Genomic DNA, 16,497 nt, shown 5'->3' on the forward strand with positions numbered 1-16,497 from the left:
ATGTGCGTGGTGCTCTCTTCTGTAAAGGAAAAATCTATGGATTTATTTATTTTCATTTTACATGCCAACTCTGATATGCCTACAGAAATCAACATTGATCATCCACATTTTCAGTGGCCTTTTACTCCATAAGTTCGTTTCTAAAATACCTGAGAGAAGGCTTGATCCAGTGCTGGTCACGTGTGTGGTGCTCTCTTCTGTAAACAAAAACAAAACAAAAACATAAATCAAATTTTTTTTTTCTATTTCACATGCCAAATATGATATACCTACGCAGAGCAACAGCGATCGTCCACTTTTTCAGTGGCCTTTCCCCACCAGATTTTTTTTTTTTAAATACCTGAGAGAAGGCTTGATCCAGCACTGGTCATGTGAGTGGTGCTCTCTCCTGTAAAAAAAGGAAGAAAAAAAAGGAAAATTAAAATTATATTTTGCTATTTTACATGCCAACTCTGATATGCCTACAGAGCACAACATTGATCGTCCACCTTTACAGTGGCATTTCCCCCCTCCAAAAAAAAATGTTTAAGAAAATACCTGAGGGAAGGCTTGATTCGGTGGTGGTCATGTATGAGGTGCTTTCTTCTTTAAAGGGAAAAAACAAAGAAAAAAGTTGTTTTTGCCATTTTACATACCAACTCTGATATCTCTACAGAGAGTAACAGTGATCATCCACATTTTCAGTGGCCTTTTACCCCATAAATTCACTTCTAAAATACCTGAGAGAAGGCTTGATCCAGTCCTGGTCATGTGAGTGGTGCTCTCGTCTGTAAAAAAAAAAAAAAAAAAAAAAAAAAAAGGAAATTTATGTTTTGCTATTTTACATGCCAACTCTGATATGCCTACCGAGCACAACAGTGATTGTCCACCTTTTCAGTAGCATTTCCCCCCTCCAAAAGTGGTTTCTAAAATACCTGAGGGATGGCTAGATCCAATGGTGGTCATGTGTGTGGTGCTCTCGTCTGTAAAGCAAAAATTAAACATATATATATTTTTTTGTTTCATTTCACATGAAAACTCTCATATGCCTACAGCGATCAAAAGTGATCATCCACATTTTCAGTTGCCCTTTTCCCCATAAAATCGTTTCTAAAATACCTGAGGGAAGACTTGAACTGGTGGTGGTCATGTGTGTGCTCTCTTCTATAAAGTAAAAAATAAAACATAAAAAAGTGTTTTTTTTTCTTTCTATTTCACATGCAAAATATGATATACCTACTTAGAGCAACAGCGATTGTCCACATTTTCAGTGGCCTTTCCCCCCTCAAAAAAATTTGTTTAAAAAATACCTGAGAGAAGGCTTGATCCAGTGCTGGTAATGTGTGTGGTGCTCTCTTCTGTAAAGGAAAAAAATAAAACATTATTATTTTTATTTTTTCAATTTCACATGCCAACTCTGATATGCCTACAGAGAGTAACAGTGATTGTCCACCTTTTCAGTGTTTTTTTCCCAACCAAAATTGTTCAAAAAAATACCTGAGAAAAGGCTTGACTCGGTGGTCATGTGTGTGGTGCTCTCTTCTGTAAAAAAAAAAAAAACATAACATTTTTTTTTTTTTACTATTTCACATGCCAAATATGATATACCTACTTAGAGCAACAGCGATTGTCCACATTTTCAGTGGCCTTTCCCCCCCAAAATATGTTTAAAAAATACCTGAGAGAAGGCTTGATCCAGTGCTGGTCATGTGTGTGGTGCTGTCTTCTGTAAAGGGAAAAAAAGAGAGAAAAAAATGAGTTATTTTGCCATTTTACATTTCAACTCTGATATGCCTACAGAGCACAACAGTGATAGTCCACCTGTTCAGTGGCATTTCCCCCCTCCAAAAATGGTTTCAAATATACCTGAGGGAAGGCTAGATCCAATATTGGTCATGTGTGTGGTGCTCTCTTCTGAAAAGGAAAAATCTATTTATTTATTATTTATTTTATTTTTCATTTTACATACCAACTCTGATATGCCTAAAGAGAGCAACGATGATTGTCCTCCTTTTCAGTGGCCTTCCCCCCCCCAAAAAAAATGTTTAAGAAAATACCTGAGAGAAGGCTTGATTCGGTGGTGGTCATGTATGTGGTGCTTTCTTCTTTAAAGGGAAAAAACAAAGAAAAAAGTTGTTTTTGCCATTTAACATGCCAACTCCGATACGTCTACAGGTCACGTGGTCACATGAAAACTCTCATATGCCTACAGCGATCAAAAGTGATCATCCACATTTTCAGTTTGCCCTTTTCCCCATAAAATCGTTTCTAAAATACCTGAGGGAAGACTTGAACTGGTGGTGGTCATGTGTGTGCTCTCTTCTATAAAGTAAACAATAAAACATAAAAAAGTATTTTTTTTTCTTTCTATTTCACATCCAAAATATGATATACCTACTTAGAGCAACAGCGATTGTCCACATTTTCAGTGGCCTTTCCCCCCTCAAAAAAATTTGTTTAAAAAATACCTGAGAGAAGGCTTGATCCAGTGCTGGTAATGTGTGTGGTGCTCTCTTCTGTAAAGCAAAAATTAAACATATATATATTTTTTGTTTCATTTCACATGAAAACTCTCATATGCCTACAGCGATCAAAAGTGATCATCCACATTTTCAGTTTCCCTTTTCCCCATAAAATCGTTTCTAAAATACCTGAGGGAAAACTTGAACTGGTGGTGGTCATGTGTGTGCTCTCTTCTATAAAGGAAAAAATAAAACATAAAAAAGTGTTGTTGTTTTTTTATTTCTATTTCACATGGAAAATATGATATACCTACCTAGAGCAACAGTGATGGTCCACATTTTCAGTGGCCTTTCCCCCAAAAAAATTTGTTTAAAAAATACCTGAGAGAAGGCTTGATCCAGTGCTGGTCATGTGTGTGGTGCTCTCTTCTGTAAAGGAAAAAATCAATGCATTTATTTATTTTCATTTTACATGCCAACTCTGATATGCCTACAAAGAGCAATAGTGATTGTCCACCTTTTCAGTGGCCTTTTCCCCAGAAAAATGGTTTAAAAAATACCTGAGAGAAGGCTTGATTCGGTGGTGGTCATGTGTATGGTGCTCCCTTCTGTAAAGGGAAAAAGAGAAAGAAAAAAAGGAGTTGTTTTGCTATTTTACATGCCAACTCTGATACGTCTACAGAGAGTAACAGTGATCGTCCACATTTTCAGTGGCCTTTTACCCCATAAATCCGTTTCTAAAATACCTGAGAGAAGGCTTGATCCAGTGCTGGTCACGTGTGTGGTGCTCTCTTCTGTAAAGAAAAGAAAAACAAAAAAGAAAATTATATTTTGCTATTTTACATGCCAACTCTGATATGCCTACAGAGCACAACAGTGATTGTCCACCTTTTCAGTGGCATTTCCTCCCCTCCAAAAATGGTTTCAAATATACCTGAGGGAAGGCTTGATTCAGTGTCGGTCATGTGTGTGGTGCTCTCGTCTGTAATGGAAAAATCTAATTATTTTTTTATATATATTTTTTTTTTCATTTTACATGCCAACTCTGATATTCCTAAAGAGAGCAACAGTGATTGTCCACCTTTTCAGTGGACATCCCCCCCCCAAAAAAATGTTTAAGAAAATACCTGAGGGAAGGCTTGATTCGGTGGTGGTCATGTATGTGGTGCTTTCTTCTTTAAAGGGAAAAAACAAAGAAAAAAGTTGTTTTTGCCATTTTACATACCAACTCTGATATCTCTACAGAGAGTAACAGTGATCATCCACATTTTCAGTGGCCTTTTACCCCATAAATTCATTTCTAAAATACCTGAGAGAAGGCTTGATCCAGTGCTGGTCATGTGTGTGGTGTTCTCTTCTGTAAAGGAACAATCTCTATATTATTTTTTTTTTTTTTCATTTTACATGCCAACTCTGATATGCCTACAGAGAGTAACAGTGATTGTCCACCTTTTCAGTGGCCTTTATCCATCCAAAATTGTTTAAAAAATACCTGAAAGCTTGATTCAGTGGTGGTCATGTGTGTGGTGCTCTCTTCTGTAAAGAAAAAATAAAAATAAAACATAAAAAATCTTTATTTTTCTATTTCACATGCCAGATATTATATACCTACGCAGAACAACAGCGATCATCCACATTTTCAGTGGCCTTTTACCCCATAAATTCGTTTCTAAAATACCTGAGAGAAGGCTTGATCCAGTGCTGGTCATGTGAGTGGTGCTCTCGTCTGTAAAAAAAAAAAAAAAAAAAGGAAAATTATATTTAGCTATTTTACATGCCAACTCTGATATGCCTACAGAGCACAAAAGTGATCATCCACATTTTCAGTGGCCTTTTACCCCATAAATTCGTTTCTAAAATACCTGAGAGAAGGCTTGCTCCAGTGCTGGTCATGTGTGAGGTGCTCTCGTCTGTATAAAAAAAAAATATATATTTTTTTTCTATTTCACATGCCAAACATCATATACCTACTTAGAGCAACAGCGATTGTCCACATTTTCAGTGGCCTTTCCCCCAAAAAAATGTGTTTAAAAAATACCTGAGAGAAGGCTTGATCCAGTGCTGGTCATGTGTGTGGTGCTGTCTTCTGTAAAGGGAAAAAAAGAAAGAAAAAAAGGAGTTGTTTTGCCATTTTACATGCCAACTCTGATATGCCTACAGAGCACAACAGTGATAGTCCACCTGTTCAGTGGCTTTTCCCCCCTCCAAAAATGGTTTCAAATATACCTGAGAGAAGGCTTGATTCGGTGGTGGTCATGTCTATGGTGCTCTCTTCTGTAAAGGGAAAAAGAGAAAGAAAAAAAGGAGTTGTTTTGCTATTTTACATGCCAACTCTGATATGTCTACAGAGAGTAACAGTGATCATCCACATTTTCAGTGGCCTTTTACCCCATAAATTAATTTCTAAAATACCTGAGAGAAGGCTTGATCCAGTGCTGGTCATGTGAGTGGTGCTCTCGTCTGTAAAAAAAAAAAAAAAAAAGGAAATTTATATTTTTTGTTTCATTTCACATGAAAACTCTCATATGCCTACAGCGATCAAAAGTGATCATCCACATTTTCAGTTGCCTTTTTCCCCATAAAATCGTTTCTAAAATACCTGAGGGAAAACTTGAACTGGTGGTGGTCATGTGTGTGCTCTCTTCTATACAGGAAAAAATAAAACATAAAAAAGTGTTGTTGTTTTTTTATTTCTATTTCACATGGAAAATATGATATACCTACCTAGAGCAACCGTGATTGTCCACATTTTCAGTGGCCTTTCCCCCAAAAAAATTTGTTTAAAAAATACCTGAGAGAAGGTTTGATCCAGTGCTGGTCATGTGTGTGGTGCTCTCTTCTGTAAAGGAAAAAATCAATGCATTTATTTATTTTCATTTTACATCCCAACTCTGATATGCCTACAAAGAGCAATAGTGATTGTCCACCTTTTCAGTGGCCTTTTCCCCAGAAAAATGGTTTAAAAAATACCTGAGAGAAGGCTTGATTCGGTGGTGGTCATGTCTATGGTGCTCCCTTCTGTAAAGGGAAAAAGAGAAAGAAAAAAAGGAGTTGTTTTGCTATTTTACATGCCAACTCTGATATGTCTACAGAAATCAACATTGATCATCCACATTTTCAGTGGCCTTTTACTCCATAAGTTCGTTTCTAAAATACCTGAGAGAAGGCTTGATCCAGTGCTGGTCATGTGAGTGGTGCTCTCTTCTGTAAAGAAAAGAAAAACAAAAAGGAAAATTATATTTTGCTATTTTACATGCCAACTCTGATATGCCTACAGAGCACAACAGTGATCGTCCACCTTTTCAGTGGCATTTCCCCCCTCCAAAAATGGTTTCAAATATACCTGAGGGAAGGCTTGATTCAGTGTTGGTCATGTGTGTGGTGCTCTCGTCTGTAATGGAAAAATCTATTTTTTTTTTTATATATTTTTTTTTTTTCATTTTACATGCCAACTCTGATATTCCTAAAGAGAGCAACAGTGACTGTCCACCTTTTCAGTGTACATTCCCCCCCAAAAAAATGTTTAAGAAAATACCTGAGGGAAGGCTTGATTCGGTGGCGGTCATGTATGTGGTGCTTTCTTCTTTAAAGGGAAAAAACAAAGAAAAAAGTTGTTTTTGCCATTTTACATACCAACTCTGATATCTCTACAGAGAGTAACAGTGATCATCCACATTTTCAGTGGCCTTTTACCCCATAAATTCATTTCTAAAATACCTGAGAGAAGGCTTGATCCAGTGCTGGTCATGTGTGTGGTGCTGTCTTCTGTAAAGGGAAAAAAAGAAAGAAAAAAAGCAGTTGTTTTGCCATTTTACATTTCAACTCTGATATGCCTACAGAGCACAACAGTGATAGTCCACCTGTTCAGTGGCTTTTCCCCCCTCCAAAAATGGTTTCAAATATACCTGAGAGAAGGCTTGATTCGGTGGTGGTCATGTCTATGGTGCTCTCTTCTGTAAAGGGAAAAAGAGAAAGAAAAAAAGGAGTTGTTTTGCTATTTTACATGCCAACTCTGATATGTCTACAGAGAGTAACAGTGATCATCCACATTTTCAGTGGCCTTTTACCCCATAAATTTGTTTGTAAAATACCTGAGAGAAGGCTTGATCCAGTGCTGGTCACGTGTGTGGTGCTCTCTTCTGTAAAAAAAAAAAAAAAAAAAAAAAAAAAACATAAATCAATTTTTTTTTCTATTTCACATGCCAAATATGATATACCTACGCAGAGCAACAGCGATCGTCCACTTTTTCAGTGGCCTTTCCCCCCCAAATTATTTTTTTTTTAAATACCTGAGAGAAGGCTTGATCCAGCACTGGTCATGTGAGTGGTGCTCTCTTCTGTAAAAAAAAGAAAAACAAAAAGGAAAATTATATTTTGCCGTTTTACATGCCAACTCTGATATGCCTACAGAGCACAACAGTGATTGTCCACCTTTTCAGTGGCATTTCCCCCCTCCAAAAATGGTTTCAAATATACCTGAGGGAAGGCTTGATTCAGTGTTGGTCATGTGTGTGGTGCTCTCATCTGTAATGGAAAAATCTATTTATTTTTTTAATCTCGCTGGTCGAGACGGACCGACTGGCCGACTAACCTCCCTTCCTCCCCGCTGAACGCGAGTGATTATAAATGTGTGAAATGCACTCACGGGGGTTGAGCGCGGTAAAGTTAGTTCAATGTTCGATATTTCGCCGGACATTGTTTTCCCTTGCCACTGTTCTACAGGGTCGGCAGTCTTACAAAGATATCAATAGCAGGATTAGTTTTAACATTGTGTAAATGGTTTTAAAGCTATTTATTATCAATCTTTTTGGCCTTCAAAAGTTTTAAATTGCACATAAGTAGGTCAGAGAAATAAAAAAATTCTTGGGGGAGCATGCCCCCGAACAGGGGCGCGGCTAGAAATGTTGGGTCCTATGAAAGAATATGAGGTTGGGCCCCCTACCCCACCCATTCCATTAATAACATCGATCTCTGGGGGCCCCAAAAGTGTGTGGGCCCTTAGAATCGTCCTAACTTTTCCCCCCTTAGCGGCACCCCTGCCCCCGAACCCCCCTAGCTACCACACATTTAAATGCACATGGCTGTGGGGGGTGGGGGGTAATGTGGGCTGATGTGGCTACAATGCCAGGGCTCAATTTTTGGCCCATTGTTCTGCAATTTTAACATAGTATCGTCATCATATCTGGGTTAATGGACCAAAATAAAACCATTAAAATATCAAGTAAATAAGTATTGTGATATGTGGTGCCACAGTGACACTCTTGTCCCAAAAAGTATTGCTATACCACGATACACAATATGTTGTCCCACGGTGAGTAATTTTTCCCTGTTGCACCTACACAAAATTTCAGGGTTCCCCCACCAACCAAATCCCACTTTAACCACTGCCTATGCAGAGAAACAGCGATCATCCACCTTTTCAGTGGCCATTCCCCCCCAATTTTTTTTTTAAAAAATACCTGAGAGAAGGCTTGATCCAGTGCTGGTCATGAGTGTGGTGCTCTCTTCTGTAAAAAAATAAATAAATAGGAAAATTATATTTAGCTATTTTACATGCCAACTCTGATATGCCTACAGAGCACAACAGTGATCGTCCACCTTTTCAGTGGCATTTCCCCCCTCCAAAAATGGTTTCTAAAATACCTGAGGGAAGGCTAGATCCAATGGAGGTCATGTGTGTGGTGCTCTCTTCTGTAAAGGAAAAATATATTTATTTATTTATTTATTATTTTTTCATTTTACATGCCAACTCTGATATGCTAGAGCAACAGTGAGTGTCCACCTTTTCAGTGGCCATTCCCCCCCAAAATGTAGTTTAAAAAATACCTGAGAGAAGGCTTGATCCAGTGCTAGTCATGTGTGTGGTGCTCTCTTATGTAGAGAGGAAAAATCAATTAATTATAATTTTTTTTGTTTTCATTTTACATGCCAACTCTGATATGCCTTCAGAGAGTAACAGTGAGTGTCCAAACATTTTCAGTGGCCTCCCCCCCACAAAAAAAAAAAAAAAAAAAAAAAAAAAAGGTTTTTAAAAAATACCTGAGAGAAGGCTTGATTCGGTTGTGGTCATGTGTGTGGTGCTTTCTTCTTTAAAGGGAAAAAACAAAGAAAAAAGTAGCTTTTGCCATTTACATGTCAACTCTGATATGTCTTCAAAGTGCAACTGTGATTGTCCACCTTTTCAGTGGCTCTTTTTCCCATCCAAAATTGTTTAAAAAATACCTGAGGAAATGCTTGATCCAGTGGTGGTCATGTGTGGGGTGCTCTCGTCTGTAATGGAAAAATAAATGTATCTATTTATTATTTTTTTTCATTTTTTTTCATTTTACATGCCAACTCTGATATGCCTACAGAGAGCAACAGTGATTGTCCACATTTTCAGTGGCCTTTTTCCCGCCAAAAATTCATTACACAACACCTGAGGGAAAACTTGAACTGGTGGTGGTCATGTGTGTGGTGCTCTCTTCTGTAAAAGGGGGGAATCAAATAAGAAAAAAGTTGTTTTTGGCATTTTACATGTCAACTCTGATATGCCTACGGAGATCAACAGTGATCGTCCACCTTATTCGTAATTTTTCCCCCTCCAAAAATGTTTCAAATACATACCTGATAGAAGGCTAGATCTGGTGCTGGTCATGTGTGTGGTAATCTCTTCTGTAAAGGTAAAATATATATATTTTTTATAAAAAGTTGTTTTGCCATTTGCATGCCAACTCAGATATGTCTACAGAGCGCAAAAGTGCTCGTCCACCTTTTCAGTGGCCTTTTCCCCGCCCAAAATTGTTTCAAAAATACCTGAGGGAAGACTTGAACTGGTGGTGGTCATGTGTGTGATGCTCTCTTCTGTAAAGGAAAAAATAAAACATAATTTTTTTTTGTTGTTGTTGCCATTTTAAATGCCAACTGTTATATCCCTACAGAAAGCAACAGTGACTGTCATCATTCCTCACAACATCTGAAAATAGTAGGATGAATATTAGTTACATGCAAAATAAACTTACATATGCAAGGGTGGATGTAAATACATTTACCTGCACAGTATGCCACATTGCAGAACACTGGGTTGATGAACTCATACACATAATAATCACCAGGGCAGGCTTTCACTTTCATTGGATTAAATTCATAAGTGCAGCAGTTATCGTTCCAGTGGCCGCAGACATGTCGAGTGACAACCCCGTCCTCGACTCTTGGGTGTCGACCATTAAGCCACAGTGGAGCAATAGTGCCACAGCTGAACAGATCAGGACATGTTTCTGGCATCTGAGCATTTTGACCCTCAATGAGGAGACGATACCAGCCAACAAAATTAATATTCGCATCGCAATTGTATGAAGAGTGATTGTTGGTTGCTCTCCAAGACTCATCTAGGGCTGTGTAGTTGTAGCAGGGATCAATGTGGGCAGCCTCTGTTACAAAAAAAGAAAGTGTGTATATAAACACAGACACCTATATATACAAATATATATATATACACACAATTAAGTGTAAAGATTTTGTATAGCTACATTTCTTACAATTTATTCAAACATAAACTGTTAATGTTCAAATGAAAGTTAAAATGAAATATTATGTAAAATATGTAAATAACTTCTACATGAAGGTCTGAAAAGGCACTAGTTGCTGGTAAAACACTGTTTTATCAAGAGTCTTAACGTACAGACACAAATACATCCCTACTGAACAACATAGATTTTCATGATACAGCCCGTTAAAACGCCAGGTTACTTGCATAACCCCGGTTTTCTAATAACAGAAGTGAGGTATCTCACTAAGGGAACGCCTCAGGAGTGACCGACTGTGGAAGCACCAATTACACCACGTCTGTCAGACTGACAGACCAATTGCTACAATGATCAGGGAGTCCCGCCTCCCTGGTATATAACTCGCTGCAGCCCTCAGCTGCGTCATTCTACACATATTCTTCACCGTGTAGTCTGCAAGGAGGGCGGTGAGGTGAGATACCTCACTTCTGTTATCAGAGAACCAGGTTTACGCAAGTAACCCAACGTTCTCTTTCTAACATCTGTTCGGTATCTCACTAAGGGATATAGACCACTCCCGTATTGCAGATATGCTGTATGAATAGACGCAACACTGAAAGAGGTAACTAATGGCCTTAGTTGTGACACCCATGCCCTTATAAGCCTCTATAAAACCAATAAAGTGGACAACACAAGGGTGTTTAACTGGAAAATAAAAATAAGAGACATGTGTGAAGTGTTATGACGTTACACTCGCCGCTCCCACACCGAGCACTGACTGAGCCAACGATGGCTCGGTCACATCCAGTCTATAGTATCTGACAAAAGTGTGTGGTGATGTTCAGCTTGCCGCAACACATAGGTCCTGAATAGAGACATCCTTGAACAGCGCCCAGGAGGTAGCCATCCCTCTAGTGCAGGGGTGTCCAAACTCAGTCCTGGAGGGCCACTGTCCTGCAGAGTTTAGCTCTAGCCAGACTCAACACACCTGCCTGGAATTTCTAGCCTATAAGACCTTGATTAGCTGGTGGTCCAGGTGTGTTTAGTTGGGGTTGTAACTAAACTCTGCAGGACAGTGGCCCTCCAGGACTGAGTTTGGACATCCCTGCTTTAGTGGAATGAGCTCGAAGCCCTGGTGGGGATTGTACATTGGCATCCTTGTAACACATTAAAATCGCATTCACCATCCAATGAGGTAACCGCTGCAATGAAATAGGTATCCCCTTGTAACTGTCAGCCCACGAGACAAAGAGCTGACTGCTCCTTCGAAACACACATGTTCTCTGAACATAAGTGTGCAGAGCGCCCACCAGGCACAGACAATGTAACCGCTCTTCCTCTGATGAAGAAAAAGGCGGTGACCTTTTAGTGGCCGGATTAGTTTTCAGCGTAACTTTCGATCCACTTTCTGCAAACTGCATACAGGAAGAATGTACAGAAAAAGCATGTAACTCACTCACTGGCTTTGCTGTAGTGAGAGCCAGTAGTAAAGCTGTCTTCAAAGAAAGACGCTTTTAATCAATACTCAGTAATGGTTCAAAAGGAGGCAGAGAGAGCGCGTCAGGACCACCGATAAATCCCAGGGTGGGATCAGGGACTTTGTGACCGGAAGTAACCATCACGCCCCTCTCATAAATCAACATATCAAGAAGTGCTGGCTTATCGTTCCCAAATCCAGCCCCACATGACATATACCTAGGAAAAGGCTTTATCTTTATCTAATAGTTTCTGCACGAAACCGAGAACATCTGACACAGACCATAAGAACGAGATGATTCGTCTCTCTGCACACCATGGTTTATAAACTCTCCACTTATGATCATACAAAGAGCACGTAGAGGCTGCTCTCGCACTCTGAATCGTTTTGATCACATTAGGGCGTAACCCGATGGTGTTTAAATTCATCCTCTCATGGGCCAAGCCCAGAGGGCTATCATGTGAGGGGCAGTAAGAAATATCTCTCTGTTCGCCTGAGAGAGAAGGTCTTTGCGCAGCGTGAGATACCAGCTCTGGTCGTATAGAAGTGGGATTATCTCCGCTATCCACAACTCCCCTGTCCAAAACGGTGCAATCAGAATTATTGAATGTCTGAATTCCCTCAAACCTCTGAAGTGTCGGCCAGATGAGGCTCAGCAGGGGGGAATGCGTACAACAGTGCGTTTGGCCATGTGCGGGCTAGAGCATCCACACCCAGCGATTAATCTTCTCCAACCGGGGAAAAGAACAGAGGGTGCTGAGCATTTTCGCGCAATGCGTAGAGATCTACGGCAGTCTGTCCGTATCTCACCACCTGCTGGTGGAGTGTCCAATCTCTCTACATAGGATTTCCTCTGCCCCTGTGTTCATTATTCCCGGTAAATGCTTTTCTCGTAACGACAGAAACCGAGTGTTGCCCCACAGGATTAGTCTCTGCGCTAGACTGTGCAGCTGTCGAGAGCGCACTCCCCCTTGTCTGTTTATGTACACTACCACTGTTGTGTTGTCTTATCTGACCAACATATGATATCCCTGAAGGAACTAAATAAAGTGGCTTAGCGCTAGTGTAACCTGAATGAGTATGCTATGCCTTTAAGTTGGCAGGTGATGTGATAAGGCCGGCCGTGTTTAAAGTCTCGTTCTCCACTCTATGAATGAGTGTGTGTGGTTTCTCCTATACTGTTACTGACGCATTGGAAGAACTGCTTGTGTGTTACTGCTGTGCCTGAAGATTCAGTGATTATTCATGCGCTGTTGACCTGTTGATCTGAGATCGCAGTGTCTCGATGAAATCCGTAAGCCACAGAAGAGGAGGAGCATCCTTTGCTCCCGTGCTCTCTGCCATTCTAGCCGTGGACATATCTTCACCCTCTTCGTTCAGTAAACTTTCACTGTGACTTGTAGGTTTACTATCCCAGAGAAGTGAATACAGAGTAATTCTGAAAATAAACTCTTATGTTTATATTTATATTTATTTTCGAACTAAATCTAATTAGATAAGAAGATAAGGCTTTTTTTTTTCTCTAGGGGTGGGAAAAAAAACTCCCCTTGATGCAGACGTTATCTTACACTCTAAGAAAATCCACTCCTAACAGCAATATAGATTTTCAGCATTTGCGACGTTACTGGTCGGCTTCGTCTGTAAGTCGTTTGGAAATTTCCAAAATGCGTCAGTGAGTACAGCTTCCACAGTCTTCACGGGGAAGAAAGTAAGAATGTCGCAGCTGATGGATGCAGCGAGTTATATACCAGGGAGTTGGGACTCCCTGATCGCTGTAGCAATTGGTCTGTCAGTCTGACAGACGTGGTGTAATTGGTGCTTCAGTTGGTCACGCCAGAGACGTTCCCTTAGTGAGATACCGAACGGATGTTAGAAAGAGAACAGCAACAGTCAGGTATGGAGTAGGGAACGCCAAAGTTGCATAAATACTAAGAAAAAAAATTGCATTTATACTTTTAATTTCTTATTTATGTATAATTGTATTTTTTCCACATATTTATTTACACATTAATGTATTCATATATGTATTTATGTCTAAATATTTTTGACCGTATGGTAATGAGGGGGGCTTGTTTTACCTTAGACATAGCAGTCGAGCTCAGAGAGTTGACGTATGTAAGGACAAAGATTTGATGCCACAGTGCACCTTGTGGTGTAACCAAACAAAATGCAAGCTCAATTATTCACGTGGCTTAATGGACTAAGACAATGATATTAAAGTCAATTCAGTATACAGTGTATTAATAGGATATAGGCTTCCTATATACAGGAAAGCAGATGAGCCCAAAATATGAATGCAAAGCACTTAGCACATTTCGTTCATATTCTGGGCTCATCTGCTTGCCTATAGTGTACATCATATATAAGGTGTATTTATAATGAATTTGGTCTTTTAGTACAGTCTTAATGCATTTAGTTATGTTAGGAGTTTTCTTTATAATGGTTTGCTATAGAATGAAAACATTTAACGTGAAACTTGCGTGTTGTGTTTGCTCTTTTGCTCATCTGTATGCTTTATTAATAAGATGTGTGCTGAGTTTAGCCATCCAATATCACTGTCTTAGTACATTAAGCCATATTAAGTGTTTTAGAATGTCCAAATTAGAAATAAATAGAAGATTTATAATATTAATAATAAATAAAATTAAAATATTATTAAAATAAATAAAAATAAATAAATGTGGAAAAATACAATTATACATAAGGAAATAAAAGTATGCATACACTTTTTTACATTCCTGTGTATATTTATAAACATATTTATTTGTTTATTTATTTTTGTTTTATTTAAATTTCTTTGAATATTTATTTCTTATTTTGTCAGCTTTGGCATTCCATAGTAGAGGGCATATCATACTACATTACCAGCCACGGTTGTCTCTGGAGTGACAGTACGATTGTTGATGCTAATGTTCCTGACTTCTGCAAAACATTTAATGAATATGAATTAATAGACTGATACAAATATTAATTGCATATGTACAAAAGGCACATGTTAATGTATTTACTGTACCTCCACAATATGCTAAAAATAGACAGATGGTCTAACAAAACAGATATGTAATACAATACACAAACACATACATACATTGGTGAATGCAAATCATGCTTACCTGCACAGTAGGCCATATAGCAGAAAATTGGTGCAACAAACTCATAGACGTAGTAATTTCCTGGGCAGGCTTTAACTTTAATAGGATTGGATTGGAAATAGCAGCAGTCATTGCTCCAGTGACCGCAGACACCTCGAGTGACCACGCCATCCTCGACTCGTGGATGTGTGTCATTTATCCACAGTGGAGAATGAGTGCCACAGCTTAGACGATCAACACATGTGTCTGGCATATGAACACTCTGGCCCTGAATGAAGAGACGATACCAGCCAACCCAGTTGACATTAGTGTCACACATTAAATTGAAAGTATATCGATTGTCTGTTGCTCTCCAAGGATTGTCCAGTATGGTGTAGTTATAGCAGGGGTCAAAGATGAGGGCTGTGAGGGGAAAAAAAACAGTTAAAAAAAAAATAATAGAAATTACTATTCATATATAAACAAGTTTAAGTTATACACATCAAAATTGTAGAGAACCGTTTCATTTAGAAAAGTTAATAGGAAACAAAAAGTTGTGCATGATAGTTATAACAACGTTCAGCAAATGTTTCTTAAACAGTTAAATAAAATGAAATAAAAACTTTTCTCTCCAATCTTGCAGCAGCATCACATCAATAAGTCATGTCTTGTTTTGATCCAGTGTTGAATTAATCACATAAAAGAGCCAACTTCATGTTTGCGAAATATCATTTTTTTATCTTTATTCAGTGGCGGAAACAAGCTTCCATACAAGACTGTTTTGAGTGGATCGCGGAGTGTGCAGTCAAAAAAACAACCTTTGTGCATCCGAAATCTCATACTGTTTTTTTCGACATTTGAATTTGAACTTACTTCACGACTGTCAAAAAGTGCGTTCTATATAGTATGAATGTGTGTAGTATGAATGTAATCCGGATGTACTACATTTGCCATGTTATCATTATCATGTGATCTACCATTGTTGCTTTACTTCTATGCATAAATTCTCATAAAAGTGTCCATCGAATGTGCATCAGAATCTCATACGGGTACTTTTCGCCCTCTGTTTTTTCGAATACTATGTATTCAGACTTACTACTCTGTTGCTGTACTGTTTTTCGCATATTATGTAGTAGGGAAGTATTAGATTTTGGATGCAGTGCATGTTTTTTCTTAATCCAGACTTATATTTTGAAAGCTGTTTGAGTCTTCTGTCAGACAAGTAAAGTAAAGTAAAGTAAAGTAAAGTAAAGTAAAGTAAAGTGTGCTTGAGAAAAACGCATTGTCCTGTTTCAGTATCTGCGGTCAGATCAATCAATCAAACTTTATTTCTAAAGCACATTTTAAAACAACCAGGTTGACCAAAGTGCTGTACATTAACATGAACCAATAAATAGACAAAATACAACACCAGACAGATTCAACATACAGTTCTCATGCCGGATTAAAAGCCACAGAATAAAAATGTGTGTTAAGTCGCGTTTTAAAAACCGGAAGGCTGGGGGCCAGTCTGACATGAAGAGGCAATTCATTCCACAGTCTCGGGGCTGCGACTGAGTAAGCTCGATCCCCTCTGCTCTTGAGCCATGTTTTAGGGACAACAAGAAGAGACTGGTTCGCGGACCTTAATGACCTTGAAGGAGCATGTGGCTTCAACAGATCAGTGATATAGACTGGAGCTAGTCCATGAAGGGCTTTAAAAACAAACCAGCCGTTCTCATCCTTTGGCGTCATACATGTGACGCTTTGTACATTTTGTTGAAATCTTACGCACATGGCATCCTTTAGCATCAATATGAGATGCAGAACCCAAGGCGTCATACAGGTGACGCTCGTCTAAATCCAACGAACATGGCATCGTTTAGCGTTAATATGAGACGCAGATCCCAAGGCGTCATAACCGTACCCTACCCCAGACCTAAACCTACCCATAACAGTGCGTGTTATATTGACGCTAAAGGATGCCATGTGCGTAAGATTTCGACGAAATGTCATATGGCGTCACCTACATTACGCAAAAGGAT

The 16,497-nt window shown here is 39.0% G+C and overlaps 1 protein-coding gene across 1 annotated transcript in view; it reads right to left on the reverse strand.

Annotated features, from left to right (window-relative positions):
- LOC143710318 (uncharacterized) overlaps positions 1-16,497 on the reverse strand; it is a 36,810-nt gene that overhangs the window by 14,200 nt on the left and 6,113 nt on the right. Inside the window, exons 6-7 of the mRNA XM_077201281.1 lie at positions 15,573-15,579; positions 14,516-14,941 (exon numbers count right to left, since the gene is read on the reverse strand). Of these exons, the coding sequence (XP_077057396.1) occupies positions 14,516-14,941; positions 15,573-15,579 (433 nt within the window). The remainder of the gene's footprint in view (positions 1-14,515; positions 14,942-15,572; positions 15,580-16,497) is intronic.

This window comes from Siphateles boraxobius, unplaced genomic scaffold, assembly GCF_051911475.1.
Source record: "Siphateles boraxobius isolate OS27281-9 unplaced genomic scaffold, OSU_SipBor_1 46, whole genome shotgun sequence".
NCBI lineage: Eukaryota > Metazoa > Chordata > Actinopteri > Cypriniformes > Leuciscidae > Siphateles > Siphateles boraxobius.